The 18,477-nt window shown below is 39.0% G+C and overlaps 1 protein-coding gene across 1 annotated transcript in view; it reads left to right on the top strand.

Annotated features, from left to right (window-relative positions):
* myo10 (myosin X) overlaps window positions 1-18,477 on the top strand; it is a 151,230-nt gene that overhangs the window by 47,763 nt on the left and 84,990 nt on the right. Inside the window, exon 3 of the mRNA XM_054624356.1 lies at window positions 2,785-2,943. Within this exon, the coding sequence (XP_054480331.1) occupies window positions 2,785-2,943 (159 nt within the window). The remainder of the gene's footprint in view (window positions 1-2,784; window positions 2,944-18,477) is intronic.

Raw genomic sequence — 18,477 nt, 5'->3', positions numbered from 1 at the left:
AATACAGAAAGAATCCTAAAAGAGAAATAAAGAAAAGTTCTTTATTATTTCTTTGTCTGAGAAGTCTCGTTCAGAAATCTAGTGTCACATCAAAGTAGTTGAAATGAGATAAATATTCAGCCGTGACATTGAAAGTCTTTTAAATAGCAACGAGCTATGCTTTTTGTTCTCAAAAGCAACAAAACTCGGGCCACTCCTCTCTCCATCTCTTACTCACATTTCCACCGTTGTCTTCCGGCAATAAGTCACATGACCCAATAACACACAGAGTGAATTATTGAAATGGTACGGTAGGGACATTTCTAAATTGATGTAGCTAATAGCATAACATTTGTTCCAAAGCTGGATCTGTAGGACTAATATATTTGACTGTATTTATCTGTAAACTGTAAACCAAATAAATAACAATAACTGCACCTCTAAACTCTTTCATGTCTCCAGCTGATTCAGGATGTTTTATTTTGTTCATCTTACTTCAACCATTAGACACAATTCTTCAGATAAACTGTCCTCTCGTGATGTTAAAGTTGTGACTCGTCGAAAGTGTTTTGACTAAAGTTTGGTCTCCTCCTTGTATCAGAAGCTTGAAGGCTAAAACATTAACTCCTGAGGACATAATACGTGTCTATCAGGGTGAAAGGTTTCTCGATCTGAGAGGTCTTTGGACCAGTTCTAGCTGGTTTTGACTCGTCCATGAGGACACACATGGACAGCCTTGTCCTCAGACACAGATGATACTTTGTTTTATTTACAAGCCCAGGATCACATTTACCAGATATACACCTGCCATATGTCACCTGTGTGGAAGGTGACATGAAACACGAGCGGTGAGGAGAGGAAGGTGTTTCTGCCCACAAAGGATTCAGTTACTTTACTCCAGAACTGCACATGTGTTCTGACTGACTGGTCAGGAGGAACTGGTACTTTACTTACTGTTTCCAATACTTTCTACGTTTCCTCCAGCACACGTCAGAGGGAAATCTCGCCTGTTTTTTTTTTCCTCACATCATTTCTTTCTTTTTTACTTTTGTATACATTTTTCCTTCTTAATTACTCACTTCTTCCCCTCTATTCTTGCGTATGTTCTTATTTCTATGCTAATTTCATTCTTTTACTTATTCCTACTTTCATTTTCTTTCTTTCTTTCTTTCTTTCTATCTCTCTATCTTTCTTATGTCTTCCTTCACTTTGTCATTGCCTTATTTCCTATTTTTTCTCCTTCCTTCCTTCCTTTCCTTCTTACCTAAAACCCCTAAACTGAAGAAGTGATATTTTACTTATGGTGCTGATATGTAAGTACAGTTTTTTTTAAGTCAATCTGTGGATGCTGTGATGCTGCTTGATTTAAGTAAATCATTTTTATACCGCTTTAGACCTTTTCTATATATAATATTTACCTCTAATATTCAGCTTACATTCCTGGATTGCGTGAGTGTTGAAGTGTCTCTGTGACCTCCAGGCTTCCCTCCACTCGTCACAGCCCTCCAGTAACGTGAGATAGAAGCTGTCAGTCAGGATGAGTCCTGTGTAAATCATACAGTTAAACTGTTTGACCAACAGATCAGAGACCTGACTTTATGATTCCACCTCGCAGTAAATCATATTGTCTGCTTCAGGATAAAAACACACACCTGAATATGAGCTGGTTTTAATATTTTTTGACATCCAGCATATCTGCTAATTTTAGGAACATAAAGTCACGTTGCTGTCTGTCTTAATGTTTCTGCCTCAGTTCAGGTTCCTTTCCCAGCTGTTGTCTATCATGCATTATTATTACTGCAACACAGAAATATGTTTTGTAACATTTGTGATCTTTACTCATAGTTCATATCTGATAAGAGAGTCAGTGAGGTAATTCCAGTAGTTCTCAAAGTTGACTTTTAAAGAATGTGGAGATATGTAATTTTATTTATTTTGGTTTCTCAGGGCTTGCTGGATGTTTGAGTTCTTTTTTTAATTTATGAAAAGCTGCTGTTTTCTGGAGGTTTCTTATCTTTTCTGGACCGGCTCGCATATATTCAGCTGCATCTAAAATTACAGATGAAAAACTTGTAGTAGAGACTTGACAGCCTGGAATCCACCTCAGGCCTCCAATGAGCCAAAACTGATTTGGAGAGGAAGTTAGTACGGTCCAACTCTACTGTAAACAGTGTTGGATGTTTTTATTACCTCTTGGGAAATCACTCTCAAATTTGGGAAAACAAACAAGTTAAGATTGATTTTAAAGGGGACTCATCATGCACATTTTCAAGTTCATTCTTGTATTTGGGGTTTCTACTAGAACACGTTAACACACTTTAATACTCAAAACACACTTTATTTATTCTAATTCTGTCTGTCTGAATATATCTGTATTCGCCCTCTGTCTGAAACGCTCCGTTTAAGGACTCTAAGAAGAAGTCTCTTTAAGACCCCCTTTCAAAACAGCCCAGTCAAAGATGCTCTATAAAAAAGAGATGACCCATCACAAGCTTCAATAACGGTTTCAAATTGTGTACTCTTCCTGTCTCCTTAGTGGGCGTTGTCATGGCGACCCACCTACCTGGTTTGGAAGTGTTGTGAATGATGGACGGTTTAAAGTAGAGTGGGTTATATTTGCATAATCTGATCTGTTTCTGTCACTGTCTCTGGGTTGTCTTATTTCATAGTTTGCAGCTTTTTAGACTCTCCAGACACCAAATTGTATTTGCAAAAGCACTGAAAAAGTAGTTTTTATGATTTGTCCACTGTAATCTTTCTCTTTACATAATTCAAATCTCCATATTTTTCCATTCTCTGATCCAGGTGTACACCTACAAGCAGAATGCTCTCACCAGACAGAAGGTGCAGCCCATGCACCACAGCAGCATCAGAGGGGTGGAGGACATGTCGGCCCTGGAGGACCTTCATGACGGCGCCATCATGCACAACCTCTTCCTGCGCTACCAGCAGAGACACATCTATGTAAGTTCAATACGAGCTCAGCCTCGCATCATGACTTTAACACTGATGATTAACATCTTATACGTCGAGTTAAATCTGAACACATTCACCTGTCGGTTTGTTCTGAACATTGAACCGTTTTCAACGCTGCTGACTTTGACCCTTTAGTCAAATGTGATTTTTCCCAAATCGTTTTCACTTTGTCCACTGGGTCTGGTTGAGCTTGTGAAGCACTCTGTGACCAAATATGCAACAAGAGAATCGCAGTTGAAATTTAGCTGAAATGGAAAGAAAAAGATAATGAACCAGAAGTTGCTTTCACAACATCTTGCAGGCACTCCAGTAGTAATGGAAGAAATTATTTTAAATATTTTATTTACATTTAAAAGACTAAGAAAATGAGAAAATAATACAACAATAAACAGATGCAATAATAAATAATAATAAAAATAAACTTAAAATACTTAAAACAAAATTAAGTAAGAATAAAAATTATACAAAATGAAATTGAAATAAAGAAATAAGTGAATTTTTATCTAAATGTAAGATATATTTTTTAAATATAACTGAAGAATTTTTTTGAAGAAATTTGGGAGAAAACCCAATAATAACACAATTAAAAGTTCAATTTAAAATAAAAAATAAAAAAAAATAAAAATAATATGAAAAAAAAAAATGTGAATGAAAAAAAAAATTAAATTAAAAAATTTTAAATTTAAATTTTTTAAATGGCTAGTTGGCTTATTCTCCTCCATTGGCCTGAACGTTCAAATAATTGTCTCAAGTGAATATCATAAACATAAATTAATGTCAAATTCATGCAGATGCAGACCAATTTCTAACATGTTGCTTCTTAATCAGATTTGCATCATAAGTCAGCACTAAAAAATGATGACATCCATCATCATCACATCATTCATACTGATGAGAAAACAACAGATCTGAGGCCTGTGAGCATGGAGAGAGCATGTGAACTCAAAACCCCAAGACAAACTCACCTCTATCTGCAGCATCAGTGTTCATGCTGACAGGGTACACTGCCTTCTTTTAAAAGCTTTTATAAAAAGAATCTCCCATGAAATGTGAAGTTGCTCAATCGTTCCATAACTGCAGAGATAACCGTCTAGACGCAGCAGATAAGAGAAGGTGATGGCTCGGACAGAAAAAAACGGTAAAAGCTCCCTGTGGACATCCTGTCAAGAAAAGTTTAACTTACTGTCTCTGATTTATTACAGTGAAGGTTTAGCTCGAGGCTCGCTGGTGTAAAACACACGAGTGAGCTTGATTTAAAGGTTTGAGTAACTGTTTTGTGCTCAATACACAACGTACAGGAGACTGTTCACACCGCTGGTTTTTCAAAACAAAATACAAACCCGTTTTCCAACTTCTTCTTACTTTCAAAGATTGCAGCATTAATACAAAATATATTAAACTTGTATTTTTTAGCAATTTCTACACAGAAAACTCTTCTTCTAGAACCTTTTATGTGATTATTTTCTGCACACATTTTCAAAATAAGATAAATGTCAGTTCTTTCTACACACAGTCTTGTTAGATGTTTTCAGGCCTTGCTCTAAAATGTGTTGTAAGTTCTCCATAGTTCTTACTGAAACAAATTATTGTTTCTCTCTCCACATAAGAAAAGAAAATAGTTTCATTCTGTTGCATCAGATCTGTATTTTGAGCTCTCGTGGTTAAGCCATGAACTTAAATCAACCAATCCTCATTTTAGATGCTGCTATTCTTTGCCACATGGAGTTTAACAGTTCTCTCAGCCTGCGTTAAAGTAGTTCTACAGTTTATGCTGTTTTATTATAATGCCCTAATCACATTTAGCTGGTTTTCATTGTGCAGAATTCCAAAGACACTGCTATTTATAGAATGAAAAAGCTAAATGTTAATTGTTTTGTTTGAATCCCTTAGTGCAGTTGAAATCTTATTTTCCAAAAATGTGTTTTTCTTAAAGAACATCATATTTATGCAGGTGGTTGACTTGTGAGGTCTGAAGTGTTTTCAGGTGTTTTAAGGAACAAAAGTACATAAACAGAAGTGTTAAACATCATACATTACTGTTATGTGGCTGCAAATATAACAACTGCAGTTTAGCTGTTCTCGTAACTTTATTGTAATCAGAGAAAACAAATCAGAAATGTGGAAAAACTTTCACTGTTCCACCATGTTTTTGGAAGGTTTAAAGTATTGTTGAAGTACAGCTTGTCTCTGATGTTTCCACGACTACCATGTCGACCAGGTGATGAGAAGTAACAGGTGTTAAAACCCAAACAAGTAGAGAGATCTTTCAGCCTCTTTGGTTCCAGGTTGTTAAACCCTGGACGGCGCTGAACGGAGCTCCTTGTTTGGCAGCCAAGAGCAACAGGTTGCCAAGTTAGAGAAAGGATGACTCGAGTTTTGGGTTTTGTTTGGTTTGGTTTGACGCTGTTTTTAGAGACTGGTAATCTGGCGGTGGCCTCACTGGGAGTTTTGGCGCAAGTCAACGGGTCCTGGCTCGGATCAGATAGCGGCCATGTCGTCCAAGCTGTGAGACAGGACAGTTAAGAGCATGTTAGCTTTGGAGGGAAACCACAGTGGATCTAAAAAGGACTGTTTGTCTCTGTGCTGTGTGTGATCATATTGGTTCATTCTATTTGAGATGTGCTTTGTTAGACTTTGTGTCTCTTTCAAACAAGCTGAAACATGATTTTGAAGATGTTTGTCCATATAATAATATAAAGGGGAACTCTGCATAGATGCACATCAAAGTGTGTTTCCAGGTGTTAGGGAGTTCTACTGCGAATGTGGAAAAAGTTGTGAAAGCCTGTTGTGTCTCCAAAGACCCACAGGGGTTTGATAGTACTGATGGACTCATGGGCTATTTTGGTCAAATAATGTGTTCCTTATGGTTTAATATCTTTGTTTTCTGTTTCTATTCCGATTAGTGCTTTTTAAATACCAATGTATAACGGTTCCAGGGGAACCCAGTCAAAAGCTTTTAGTTCTGCCGATGTAGTTTTAATAGATGGGACTATTGATCGGGGCCTAAATCAAAGTATCACATCCTATCAGGAACAGGTGGCGACATCCGGTTCAGAAAAGTGAAGCCAATGCTGAAGTGCCTTAAACCTCCATCAGGGGGCGACACCACGGCGTTGTCTGGTTGTGTGTTTTTTCTTACAGCTTAAACCCTTTTTCTGTTGGTTTTCAGTTCATGAAAGTTGATTGTAACATTTGGGTTGCTGAAAAAAAGTCTTATTCAGCGTTTGGTTGCACTTAGCTCCACCCTCTTGTGTCACTTCTGGTTGCAAATAAACAAGATGGCGACGTCCAAAATGCCGAACTCAACACTTCAAAACAACAGTGTACAAAACAAGGTGACTACTATAATCAGTTTTTCCAAATTACATTTATTCTATAACTTATGTTGTTTTGAGAAAAAATACTTTTTGATGTAGTTTATTCTCATGGTCCAGGTACCCAAGCCTGTAGTCCTTGTATGTTAAATATGTTGATAGTTAAAGCAGACATTTGCATTGCATTTTGCAGCGGCAAAATGGAACTACAAATCCTCCAAACGAAACAACAAAATATGTTATTTGTCCATATCCATGTCTTCTCATCTGAAGCCAGACTTCATTTGTTTGTATGAGTTTTATTATGTGACAATCCTTTGGTTAAGGTCTGGTTAGATTCAGCACAAACAAGCCTTTCCTAGGTTTGGGTTTTCTTTGTTGGGGCATCGATGGGAAAATAAAAGTCTGAGCAGCAGTAATAGTTGAATAGTTGTAGTAGAGTCTTTGCTGACAAAGTAATTGAATGTAGAGTAATGTATTCCACGCTGTCCTGCTTTACACAGCGAGCTAATGAGCAAACAAAGCAGCTCTGTTCCTGCTGGGCCCGGTCAGAGTAAAGGAACCTATGCAGGTCTACAGTATGGCCTAAGAAACAAAGGAACATGTAGGACAATCAGCTCTCAACCATTACTGTCTGGTTCTGTGTTTATGGACTGGTAAACAAACCTGACCCAGCACTTTCTCCAGATAAACAAGCCGACGACAAAGGCAGCCTTGTGTTTTCCTGAACGCAGTCTCCGCAGTAACCTTTGACAAATACCATCTCGTTACTTTAATCACATTTGAATGCTCCCGTATGGTCGAAATTATCCAATCAATTCATCACAGACGCCCGTTCTCCACTCTGACTGGGCTGGTTTTTTTTTCTCTCTCTCTCGGGTCCAGAAGCTGCAGAGGGAGAAAATTAGAGGAAGGAGTTTTGATGAATTGGGCCGTGGTAAACCTGAGGGGAAGAGCTTTGAGCCATAGAGCCAACAACAGGTTCAAATGATATTTAAAACGGTGGCTCAGAGGGTCTCAGGTAAGCTCATGAGCTACCTATGGCTCATGATCAGTAAATGGGTAATGTTACTTTAAAAAGCAACGTGTTACACGACAACGTTACTGCCATAAAGGAAGAAGTTGTAACGTTACAGCGTTACTGAGAAAAGTAACTCGTTAGACCGTTACTAATAAGAAAAGTGACTTGTTACAGCGTTGCTATTGAGAAAGGTAACATGTTACGTTACAGCATTTCTACTGAGAAACAGATACTCATTAAGTTACAGTGTTACCACTGAGAAAGGTAACATGTTACGTTACAGCATTTCTACTGAGAAAAAGATACTTGTTCCGTAAAAGCATTACTACTGAGAAAAGTAACTTGTTGCGTAACAGCGTTACTGACATAAATAAACTTGTTACAGCGTTACGTTCCAGAATTTCTAATGTGAAAAATATACTTGTTACTTTACAGTGTTACAACCAAGAAAAGTAACTTGTTACTACTGAAAAAGGTAACACAAGAGTAGGTTTACATTATCAGAAATGGAAAAACCCAATGTAAGTCTTTGCACATGTTAGAAATATTACCCAGACTGCCTCCTGTACTCTTACTCTTTGAATGTATTGACTCTACCTTCATTGCATAGACTCGTCTGCTGCAGGCAGGACTGACAGACACTTCATCCCTTTTGCAGTTCTTTATTACATTACACTGTTCCGTCCATGTTCATACGGAGGGAGCAGAATTAAAGCAACAATTTTGCTGCTTCTCATTCAACTGACCTTTTATACGAACACCACAACTTCTGTTATTGACTCTACTTTTAACTCTACTGATACTTTAATAACTGGGTCCAAACTAGAGTCAACTTATAAATCAAACACTGAATGCCACATCCAGTAATTTACTGCTCGTGGACCATCGGATGCTTTGTGTCTGGAGTTTGTCAATTTTCTGCTCACTCTACATTCTCCGCTGTCCTTGATGAAAAATGGAAAGCTCCGCCACTACGTCCCTGCCAGACATCTATTCTTACTTCTGGACACGAGTGTTGACGGCTGAGATCTTCCAGAAAAAAACGTTTATTTTAGCTTTCGAATGACTCCAGAAAAGTGATTTATTTTTATCAACACATTGTCGTATCCAAATGTCTTTGTCAGAACAGTTTGGTCGTGGATTCATAAAAGAGACATTTCTATGAAAAGGCTGCAGATCATTACGCCTCAGTGTGTGTATCATCTCTTTGGGTGGGCGGTAATATGGAGAGTTAATATTTCACTGTCAAGAACTTTGTGGGCGAAAAGGCAGGTAAAGTTCCTGAGCTCCTGAGTTCCCAGAAAAGTCCCCGGGGGGTAAAAAAGGGCAGAAAAAGGTGAGGAGACGGACTGGTGCATGAAATCAAATGCATCGGAGTGGAGGGGCCCCATGTCATAACCTGTCAGGGGGCCCCCGAAATTCCTGAAAGCACCCCTGCTGACTTCTGAGGGAATTAATGAGTTCAACCAACACATCAGTTCTTTCTCTCTTTGCAGCTTTTATGTTTGTGTCTTTAGAAGATTTAATAATCTCTGGGCAACTCAAGTTTTGAGTACTTACTTCAAATATTTGTGATTGAAGATACTAGCTAATTATACTGTTAAACGTACTGTTAAGTGCTTTGGAGAAGAATTAAACGTGAGAAAGTTTAATCAAGCATTGAAGCCGTGGCCGAAGTCGGTTGGAAACTATTGTTTATGTTATATTTATTCTCATGAGACGGGTCATTTCAGCTAAAAACAATATTTGGAACGGGTCAAGCTAACTGATTACACAAATTGGTTAAGTATGTTTCTGTTCATCATATCATGTATTTATATTTATTGATATATATTAAACCTTTTTATATCCCATGGCTTTGACTTAAAACATTTGAATGACATTGATATTTTTATGACCGTTTTTACATTGGAGCAACTTTGTTCCTAGGAAAAAAATCCTGCAGACAGACGGTCATATATTTTAGTATTTGACGGACTGCAAAATATTGCAATTTAGTTTCTATGATGGTCTAATCCAAGCTGCACGAGTTACAAAAGTGTTGGCAATCACAGAATGAAAAAGAAAAGCACAATAAGTGAAAATGAGGTAGAATTTCATTTTTTTTTTATGTCTTAAACGTTACATTTTAACATTTAAACAAGTCTGTCAATACATGCCTTTGTGTTTAACAAAGTTTGGTATAAATCTTTAGTATGTCCAGACTGAAAACAGAGTTTAGTTAAGCCGGTTCCTGCAGGTATTTAACTTTTTGCTAAACTGTGAAGCTAACTAGCTTTACTTTTCTTTAGCATTAGCGCTCCACTGGAATCTGCAGAGGAGACGAGAGAGGCCACCAGTGGACTGCACAGCTGGTTACAATCAGCTAGACACTGTTACACACACACACACACACACACACACACACACACACACACACACACACACACACACACACACACACACACACACACACACACACACACACACTGTCTTTCTCAGGAATCTCTGACTTGCTCTAAACCCTGATACTGTCCCTCTCTCATACAAACACACTGACATACACATTCTCCCATTTTTCTATCACATGCTGTTCTCTTTTTTCTTTGTCTGCCCCCCCCATCAATATTTTACTCTCAACTCCCCCTCATCTCCACACACACACACACACACACACACACACACACACACACACACACACACACACACGAACAGAAGTCATTCACGTGTCAACACCTCTCCTCTCTCTCTTCCCAGCAGGGGGTCTTCTAAATCAAGAACTTTTTATTCCTACCGATGGAACATTTTGTGTCTCATATTTTATATACAGTGTATATATAAATATATATATATTATACCCGAATATATTGTATGGTTTATGACTTTTATGGATAATTTGTCTCAATTTACAGCACTAAGGCTGCATTCAGACCAAAATGAAGCCATCTCACTGATGCTGGGAGAACAAGTAGCTTAACAAAACTGAAACCAAAGTGTCAGATGAAAACACGAGTCATTTTGGAACAAATGAGTTCTTGTTGGACAAAGAATGAAGATGCCAGAGCTCAGATTAGCAGAGATAGCGGAGGGTTTGGGGAAATCCAGAACGAACTGCTGGATCCGGCTCGCCGTCCCTCCTCCTTCCAGCTCTCTGATCGATGACTTCGCCAACTGGGTCACTTTCATCACAGAGCAGAGCAGAGAGTCGGTCTCGTGACTCGTTCTGCTTATTTGAATAAGTCTCCGTGTCTGCTGGCGGTCCCACTGACAGACTGAAACAGCCAGCTGCTGCTTCACTGTTCACAGACTCCCAAGTCGTAGCTGAGAGGTGTAACGGACGCCGCCAGAATCCTGGAAAGTAGAAAACACGATAACAATTGGTGGAACGAATGAGTAACCGGCTTATTTCTTCATTTTGATCCTTTGCTTCTGACAAATTACTCTTGGAACAAAGCAGCTTTTTGCTGAGCTGTGAATTTCCAGGCAGATAATAAACATAAACGGTTTGACGTTGTAAAATAAAATTCTGCTTGGGTTTTTGCCCCGAATTCATATCCCAATATTTGAAAAAGAAATCCAGATAATGCAGTGTTTTCTGCAGGCATTTAAAGTTCTTTAAATGTATCTTTCATTTTAAATGTCACTTTCTTTTCCCCACAGTCGATATCTTAGATATATGCAACCACACACACACATTCCTTTATACACACAGAGAGAAACACAACCCCACTTTGCTCCTTTATTAAAAGCAGAGCGTGTGCATGTGTGGAAGATGCATTTACATTTTCAGAGCTTTTAGCCGAAGCTGTCGTCCAACTCTGAGTCCTGATTACTGTCAGATGTGGAGAGTCGGCCTTCCAGCCAAACGGAGCTCCACGCTTCTCCTGATGTCATTTCCTTTTAGACTATGTATACAAATATCTCACTTCCTGTGAGACCAGATTTAGTGGATACTGTCCTTTTGGTTTCATTTAGATGGATTTTCTTTTTAGAAATATGTTAGAAATAAAAAAAGAACTGTATTAGTTTGAGACTGAGACTTTGTGGGGTTTTTTTTTAAGTGTTTAGCATCATTTTTAGCATTTTTGGTCTCCTAATTATGGTCAGAGTTTATACACCCATCTGTGGTTAAGTGATCTCACTAACAGAAGAATCAGATTTGTCTGGAATCTGCTGTACATGTGGTTTTTGGCTCGGATTGTTACATTTTGGTTGCAAGATCTGTGAGTTTTACAGCTATGATGGTTAGGGTGTGTGTTGGACCTGCAGGTTGATGTGTGTACGATTACTACATTAGGTGCAGTCAGCGTATTCAGTCCACGTTGGTCATGTACTTTGCTGTTAATAGGCACCTTACACCACCAGCTTAGCAGCAAACAGCAGACAGAAACAGTAAGAAACTATAGCTGGTGAACACAGTGGAGCATTTAGCAGCTAAAAGGACAGACATTTCTCTCAGGATGTGGTGGAGACCAAAAATGGAGCTAAAACAGAGGATTTTGGACTTAAATTCATCAGGTGACACAAACACAAAGACTACTAATGAATCATCATGTTGCTGGAAGTGTAAATAAGCAACTTACAAGTTATATGTGTCATTGTTTTGTTCACAACTGGTTTCTGTTGCCCCCAAGTGGCCAAAAACTCTGTTATTGCAGGTTTAAGACAGTAACAAACATGGCCGCCACTGAGAAGATTATTTATTTCTACAATAGACTATATATAAGAAGTGGACAGTGAGGTCACCTATTGGTTTATGGAATGCCATTTTGAAGCCTGGATTTGGGCATTTTGGTTTTTGAAGACCAACAATTGAGACCATAAACTCATGTTTACAATGTTTACTGAGGGAATAAATCAAGAGAGAAGTAGAGTCATTTTCTCATAGACTTCTATACAACCAGAGGAGTCGCCCCCTGATGGACAGGAGAGAGAATGCAGGTTTAAAGGCGACTCCCCATTGGCTCCACTTTTTAGAACAGTAGGTCGCCTACTGGTTTCTACTGGCCGCTTTATAAACGATGCTCCCACATCGATGGTTGTTGGAAATTTGCTCGTTTGGTTTTACAGTTTTTTTAGTGTGATCATCAAAGTTGAATTGTCCTTAAGTTTGGTTCCTTACCTTGAGTCTAATACACAAGTTCTTTATAGAATAAAACAACCCGCACACAGTATGAAACATGACAGAATTCATCATCTACGCTGCGGCATTATATCCTCACTCAGCATATTTTCTCTCATCCGTATGATCAATCTGTCTTCCAGTTGGGAAATTAAAACAGAATTTTAAAATTACTTATTTTTTCCAACCAAAGAGAATCAAAACTTTCTACATTTCATTATATGTTGAGAAGGCTTCAGGTTGCCAGGAAACCTTTCCAAACTACCACTGCATAGTTTCAAAAATAACTCGAGCATCCCTTAGAGAATGAGGCTCTCTTCTCCTGAACAACCACACTTTAGCAGATGTTTGGTTTCCGTCCTTCAACAGCGATATTAAACATGAACTGTGGATCAGGATCGCTTTAATCGCCAAGTACAACCAATGAAGGAATTTGTCCTGGTGACACGGTAACTCACTAACTGCTGCATGTACTCCCCCCCCAACCCCCCACTCCACTCTGACTCCACTCTTTTACATTTCCTGCCGTCAGTCAGGCAGGTTGCAGAGCGCTTTGGCTCTGATCCTCCAGGTTTTTTTTCTTGTTCCTCCATCTGGTCTTCATTTCCCTCTCGGCACATTTATCTGGCTCCCTCTCTGAGAGATCTTATTTTTTGGACAGGTCCGACTCCCTGCATGCCTCCCTCTGTTCTACAGTTCCACCGTCAGCACTGACTGACGCCTTTCTGTAAACACAAAGTCTCTCTAGCTCCAGTTATTGTTCTCTGTCACAGAGCGAAAGATTCACTTTAGGTCAGTTTATCCAGTTACACTGCTATTTGGGATTTATCTCTCGAAAGTAAGATATGTGATGTCAAAAAGCAAAGTGAGTTGTTGGTTGTATAAAGTTTAAAGTTTACTCTAAATTTAACAAATCCAACAATGAAATTTCATGGTGGAAAAAAAGCATTCCTCAGCATAATCCTTCCTCTTATGAGAGTCCCTGCATACTTATACGTTCTCATTCGGCCTAATTGTCCCCTTCTGTTATTCTACTTTTAGATTCTAAAGGAATCAAATAGACGAGACTTCATAGTCTGGAGCCGCCAGGCGTTGCTCATTTTATACAACCTTTGGCATGAATATGGTCACCATTAAACATGTTGTTTGCTATTGATGACTTAAAGGTCGAATGTGGAGAAACTGGCGACGTCTAGCGGTGAGGTTGAAGATTGCAACAAACTGAAACTTTTCCAAGCGTGTATGAGAACTACGGCGGCCGAAGTGAAAACACGAAAACGTGCTAGTTCCTCACTACACGCTTAGAAATGAAGCTGGGAACTAGAACCATTAAGGGTTCTTCAACTTGTCCCCATAGGTAACCCCTTTTTTGTTCCTGGTGGAACCTTTTATAAAGCATTGTATCTACATAGACATGGAACCATGTGTGAAAGGTGCCACCCAAAAACTCCCTATTAGAGGCTCTACAGAGAACGCTTCTATGACGTAATGGTTACAGAAATGTTGTACCTTCTAAGGGTTTCATCAAAAACCCTCCCAGTGGGTTCTACCAAGAACCCCTTTATATACCAAGGATTTCCACTAGAACCCACCAAGTGTTCCTCATAAGGCAGCACAATCCACAGCAGTCCTGGTTTACATTATGTTTTTGGGGATCTTTTTACACCGTTGGTCCAAAAAGGGTTCTTTGGATGAAAAGGGTTCTTACGAGGGTTATCAAAAGAATTGGCGAAAAAAAAAACAAAGGATCTTCAGAAGCAAATGGTTCTGGGTAGAACCTCAGCCCTTCAGGAAGAATCAGAATCAGAACCAGAACCAGAAGCTGTTTATTGCCAAGTACATTACACATACAAGGAACCCATCGGAACCAACGCTATATAGCCATTGTTTGGTTTGTCTGTTCTGTAGGAACATAGCGGACTCTGTGAGGAAGAACTGCTCCGTATGTAGATATAAACAGCTCATTCTGAGCTAGCAGTAACACAATGATTCTCATTTTCAGGTGAATACACACATAAGAAAACGTACTTATGAATATTCAATTCCTGCCAGAAGGCCCCCTAAATGCTCCAAACTGGACCTTTTTAAAGTCCTAAATACCAGCAGACGGCATCACACTGTTGGAACCATGTACATCTGTATGTCCACTGTCATAGATACCACAGTTTAAATACCTCCAACAAACAATGTAAATGTGGGTATCAGGTTGACTGCGTCACCTCTGTGGTATGACTCTAGAGTAGCTGACACCACACACGGAGGACGTCAGCCAATAGGGGGGCTTCTGATGAAACTCACAGCCAATTAGCTCTCAGCCAGGGCGCTGCCGTGGAAACTGTTACCAGGAACGGAGCGACAGGGGATCTAATTGAGTCCAAATGGTTGTAATTCATCGGGGTTAAGGGGAGGCGTGGCTTAACCCAAAGCGTTCTCTTTATTTCTCAACTCTTAGCAACACTGACCTCCGGACTACTGAAGGAACTTGGACTTCTTTCAAAATGTTTGTCTTGGGTAGAAGGTTCATGGTAGCAGGTCACACCTTATAGATTCAAGTTAGTTTTTCATGTGCATATATAGTGTTTCACTTTATTTATTGGACCTTTATGGACATTTTACAAGCTCCATTTTAAAATTTGAGAAATATCCAAAAGGGCTAATAAATGAAACAAAATAGAAGGAATGAAATAAATACTACACATCTCAAAGACTCTCTCCAGCAGATGACTTCTCCAGATGGTGGCTGTTAAAAAGTTGGACACCAAATTGACTGTACATCCAGAGGAGGGCTGCCACAAGGTGCAAAAAACGGTCGACTTTTCCCCAAATACTTTAAACAAGACCTCAAGTGAATCTCCCAAAACATTAGAGGACACCACATAAGCGTCCGCTAAGACGTTTGCACACAGAGATGAGCGATACACGAGATCAGTCCGATTCTAAACTGTTTACTCTGCCGGAGGAAGACGGACATTTCTGCTTTAATGCCAATAAACTGTCTCGTTCACTTGAGCAGAGAGCTGGTGTTTACACTCTGCTCCGTCGGAGAGATAACACTCATGTTGATTTATGATCCACTGTACTTCACCATAACAACGTCCGTCCCCCTTTTATCTGGCTCATTTGCTCAGGCGGGATGGTCCGGAGACCTTATTTGTCATGTAAATACCGTCTCCTCAACTGCCATTCAAATGTATTTGCATCGCGGCTGAATGTGGGTCAGTCAGTCAGTAGGCCGCTCACATGGCGAAGGGGAGATTAGTGGGAGGGCCGGCGATAAAGGAAACATTATAACCTTTTTATTATGCATTGAAATCATTATAATGTGATTATAGCTTTAAGTAAAGTAAAAAAATATCATTACAACTATGCAAGAACAACACAAAACGTTTTGAAAATGTTTTTTACTTCACTCAAGGCAACAATAACCAATGACAGTTACTTATAATCACATTCAAAAAGATGATAGCGTACCGAAACTATGGGGTTATAACACAATATGATCTTTGCAACATCAGTGAATCAGCAACTAACCACCTTTTATGACATTTTATGATGCTTTACATTATAAAATGCTTCATAATGTGTTATAATTATTGTTATAAAGCATTATGAGTATTAATGAATGCTCATAACTATGGTTATACAGTGCTTAAGCAGATTATAAAGCAATATAAGTATGTTTAGAATGCATTATAGACATGTGCGTCTTTTAAAGACACCCTGAAGCAGCATGTCAGGAGCTTCACTGCTTCTGTAATACGATGTATATTTAGTTAAAGCAGGATGTTTAACCAGGATGTAACACAGGAAGGGAAGGCTCAAACGTGTAAACACAGGTTTGATCTATGGGGAGTGGTTCATGGTGAGGAGATGGTTTTAATGGCTTTTTCTTTTTAGCATTATTTGTAACGCGTGGTGTTCTGTTGGACACATCATTTAAAGGATGGTGATATTCTGTTTTTCTACTAGTTATTTTTGCTTGTTTGATTATTTGGGAATTTTTATTCCAGACTTTCTTTGTCATGAACTGAATAAATATGGAAGCAAGTAAGCTGCATATATGAAAATGGTATTGAAAAATCAAGTGAAGTCTAAAAACAGAGTGAGCTGCTGTACGAAGAGGCTTTTATCCAATTTTACAACTCTGGAAAATGATCATGACGGCAATCGTTTTCGTTTTTGATGGAGCTTTTATTACTGCCACCGCTATCCATCACTGCTGGTAACACTACCTCTGTTAGCACTGCAGGCTACTACTGATGCTTCTACTAGTGTCTGCTCTCATAGTACCAGTTTCGGGGCGTTTTTTTACTCCTGTCACATTTTCCTCTCTGTGGCCCTTTTTTTTCACTGTTATATACAATATAGAACCTATATAGAAACAGCTCAATCATGGTTATAAGTACAGATAACTCAAACATGTATTTTGTGAAGTATTACACAGCTATAAAGCCATAAATCATAAAAACAAAGAAAAAAAGTTGAATTTCTTTGATAACTTTGTCTACAAAAATTGGCAAACAATGGAATCTATATATACGACTTGTTTCCAAGTGTTTCCAAGTTCTTGTTGCATATAGGACTGCAGAATGTAATGTTTTTACAGGATCTGTTTCGAGTAAACCAAATATTCGGGGGGGCGAGATTTAAAATGTGACGTGTAGATATATTTTTTTAACGAAATATCAAATTTTTCAGCTTAGTTTTGATTGCTTTTTCTGACGGAAGCGTTACATATGATGTGTTCAAGTACCTTCGGAAACGATGATGGCAGTTTTTAGTGCTTCTGGCTGTGATAAACGGTGTAGTTTTAACGTTTTTTCCAAATTTTAAAACCAGCCAGGGGGTTTGAGGGTTCAGAGGGTTTAAATGTCAAATATTTGCATTTAATGACTCTGCAGTAGTTACCAGAGGTTTGATGTTTTTCTGGTATTCATGATGATAAAAAGCTGAGTGATCTTCACAAAGATTGATCTCTGGAGAATATACAATCAGTCAGATCCTTCCTGAGGAGCTCCCTGTCAGTATTTCCACCCAGCGTAGCTCCTCGTACACATCGCTCTCTGCAGCAGCCAGCAGAGTGATTTTATTGCTGGTATTCTTTTCATGCCCATTAACCCAATTATCCTCATAATGGCTGTAATTTGAGTTCTCCACTTCAGAGCTCTGAACACGGTTTCACCTCAGGCATGGCAGACTGTGTAGGAAAAAGATCTCGTTTAGTGTTTTCCTCCCCCCCCATTCATCCAAACTACACTGTGTTTGGAAACCTTCTTGTGACTGATCCCTTTAATGAGGAAAAGGAGTCCTGTGTTTTTAATTTATCTGCTTGTTTGAGCAAGATTCAAACACTTTGAAGCTCCGCTCGTAAAATAAACCTGAATAGCACTTTTACTAACAGGTAATGAAACGATAACAGACAGCTATTGTAGAGAGGCAGAGAAAAATCGGCTTAACTAAGGCAAGAAAATAAACAGGGAAACGTCAGAAAGGTGTCAAATACATCTCAGTGGGATTTAAACTAGACCCTGAAATGAACATGACGGACAGCCCTGTTTGCTTTCAGATGTCGTCTGGTGTTTTTATGGTCACTGAGGTTCTTTGGAGATGAAGAGGATAAGAGAGGAGACGATCTGCAGACCAACATGTCCTCCACTCTCCGTCTCTTTCTTCTAAATGCATTTCATCGGCTCCTCCAGGCAGCAGCCGCTCTAATCACATTTTCACTGACGCACAGACAAAATGTTTTCTCATCCTCAGACAACTGGGATGAAAAACAATGTGTCATCTTTGTCTGTATTTAAAGTTATACGAAGAGGCGTGATGGAGCGACTTGTTAGCCGAGTGGCTACAACGCCCCGGTATGTTGCATATCAAACATCTCCCTCTTTCTCCCTCCAAAATACGTTATCTGTCTTTCAAATAGGTCAAAATGCCCCAAAAATGAATCTTGAAATTTTTGAAAAAGTTTGAAATTACTGTAGCTTCTCGGACAAAAGTTCGCATGATGTCTACGAACAGTTATTTTTGACTTTTCATGTGTTCTCCTACGAATTTCCAGAAACATTTACATCTGTTTTTCTGGG

The sequence above is a fragment of the Anoplopoma fimbria genome, chromosome 3 (assembly GCF_027596085.1).
Source record: "Anoplopoma fimbria isolate UVic2021 breed Golden Eagle Sablefish chromosome 3, Afim_UVic_2022, whole genome shotgun sequence".
In the NCBI taxonomy this organism is placed as follows: domain Eukaryota; kingdom Metazoa; phylum Chordata; class Actinopteri; order Perciformes; family Anoplopomatidae; genus Anoplopoma; species Anoplopoma fimbria.
The sequence above is the reverse complement of the archived record's forward strand: the minus strand, read 5'-3'. Positions and strand labels throughout refer to the sequence as shown.